At 38.5% G+C, this 2,012-nt stretch overlaps 1 protein-coding gene across 1 annotated transcript in view; it reads left to right on the forward strand.

Moving 5' to 3' along the window:
* agxt2 (alanine--glyoxylate aminotransferase 2) overlaps positions 1-2,012 on the forward strand; it is a 13,141-nt gene that overhangs the window by 8,920 nt on the left and 2,209 nt on the right. Inside the window, exons 11-13 of the mRNA XM_008424499.2 lie at positions 772-860; positions 981-1,130; positions 1,755-1,853. Of these exons, the coding sequence (XP_008422721.1) occupies positions 772-860; positions 981-1,130; positions 1,755-1,853 (338 nt within the window). The remainder of the gene's footprint in view (positions 1-771; positions 861-980; positions 1,131-1,754; positions 1,854-2,012) is intronic.

Consider the following 2,012-nt stretch of genomic DNA (forward strand, 5'->3'; position numbering starts at 1 on the left):
AAGTCAAAATAACTGCAGCAGTTTTGATTCTCGTTAGGAGTTCAATTTGACATACAGAGCAGAAATCATGCCTTATTTCTGGCAGCAAAATACACTTTACACTCCCAGTTTGTTACTTGCAACTTTGGTAAATCTATTGTTTGCAGATGGAAGACGAATTGTTGTGAATGATGAAGATTATGCTGTCACAGAACTTGAGTTATAAAGAGAACATAAAGCCATTAAAGATGTTCGATATCATCCTTATTAATGGAGCATTATTAGCAACCTGCCAGACTTATTGACTTCAATAATCTCTCGCTAAAAAAAAAAATAAAAAATGTAATTAAATCAGGGCTGGAGAAGTAAGCTGTTTGGACCCTCACCTCAGTGGTTGATTGATTTCACTCTCCACCTTTTCATCTATTCATCTGTTCCATCTTCCTGGCTTGTTTGCTGATTGCCATCAGGATTTACTTCACACTTCCAAACAAGCACGTCTTATTTCTGGAAGAAGCACATCACATGTTGTTTCTTGTGTTATTTGTTGAGATAACCAGTTCCCATGGGACTTGGTTGATAATCAAACTTCTGCATACTTAAAGACCCTCCAGCTGTTTCAAGATGTTTGATTTTTTTCCAAGAAACAAATGGAACAGGAACAAAAGCCAACATGAAAAAAATGTTGTTTTTGAAATACTTTTCGCATAGTGTGCTGAATACTTGACATCAAGTAGAACCTGAAGTGGCTAAAGGTGTGAGCTTGTTCATTTATGTTTTATTTTCCTCCAGAAATTGCTGCTTCTTTTGCCAAGGGGGTGCATTTTAACACCTTTGGTGGAAATCCTGTGGCTTGTGCCGTTGCCTCAGCGGTACTTGATGTGAGTAATTTCCTGTCAACGAGATTGATTTGGAAAGACGGTATCTTCAAATTCTCTGAAGCACTCAGCTCTCTCTGATTCCCGGTTGCTTTTTTTTTTTATTTTTATTTTTTTAAACAGACAATCATAGAGGACGGCACACAGAAGAACAGTCTTGATGTGGGCACTTATCTAATGACAGAGTTGGCAAAACTTCGAGACAAGTATGAAATCATTGGCGACGTCCGTGGAAAAGGGCTGCAGATCGGTGTGGAAATGGTCAAAGACAAGGTACTGAGTGTGTGACAGAAGAGACTCTCACCTCATCTCCCCTGTTTGCATAACGTGCGTTTTTTGCACAATGCGTCCTGGGGGCAGGGTTCAGCTGTTTCCCAGCTGGCTGCAACATTCGGCGTCTGCATTTGTGAACCGAGCAAACCAATCTGCAATGAATGTTCTCTAACGGTAGCTCTTCTCATTAGGAAGCATTTTGGTTTTAACAGTTTGTTGCTATTTTCATTTTTAAACCTGTTGCTGCAGACAAGACGGCTAAAACTTCCAGTGTGATGGCTGTAATTTGGCGGTATGTTTATGTTCATGTCTAATAGGAGGACACATTTCATCTTCCTGGCTGATGTCTTGAGATGTTGCTTTAGATTTTCCACATAATATTTTGTCCTCTGTACTTGCCATCACCCTAATCTGCAACTATTTTCACAGATTTTCTGTCAGGTTCAAGTCGGGACTCTGACCTCTAAAAACATGCATATTACTTTCAGTTAGAGAATCATGTTGGTAAAAATTGAAATATAGCTTTAAACCTAAATTTCCAGGGGTGTGAATAATTTTGGACTGATCGGTAGCTATCTGAGGACTACTTCTTCTATTCAAAGCTTTCTTCTCATCCACTTACAGACCAGCAGAGATCTACTGCCTCCTGAGGACTTCGCCGAGATCTTTGAGGATGTTAAAGATATGGGAGTCCTCATAGGCAAAGGAGGAGTTTACGGACAGGTAATGTGAATCCTGCTCATATAAAAATTAAGTAAATTACATGGAGTACATGCTAAAGATCAAGGCTTAACATCCCTTAATTTATTGATTTAGTCACACTGATATAAATAATTAATTTCATATTAGCTTTTCAGACTTAGTTTTTATTATATATATATA

This window comes from Poecilia reticulata, linkage group LG12, assembly GCF_000633615.1.
Source record: "Poecilia reticulata strain Guanapo linkage group LG12, Guppy_female_1.0+MT, whole genome shotgun sequence".
NCBI lineage: Eukaryota > Metazoa > Chordata > Actinopteri > Cyprinodontiformes > Poeciliidae > Poecilia > Poecilia reticulata.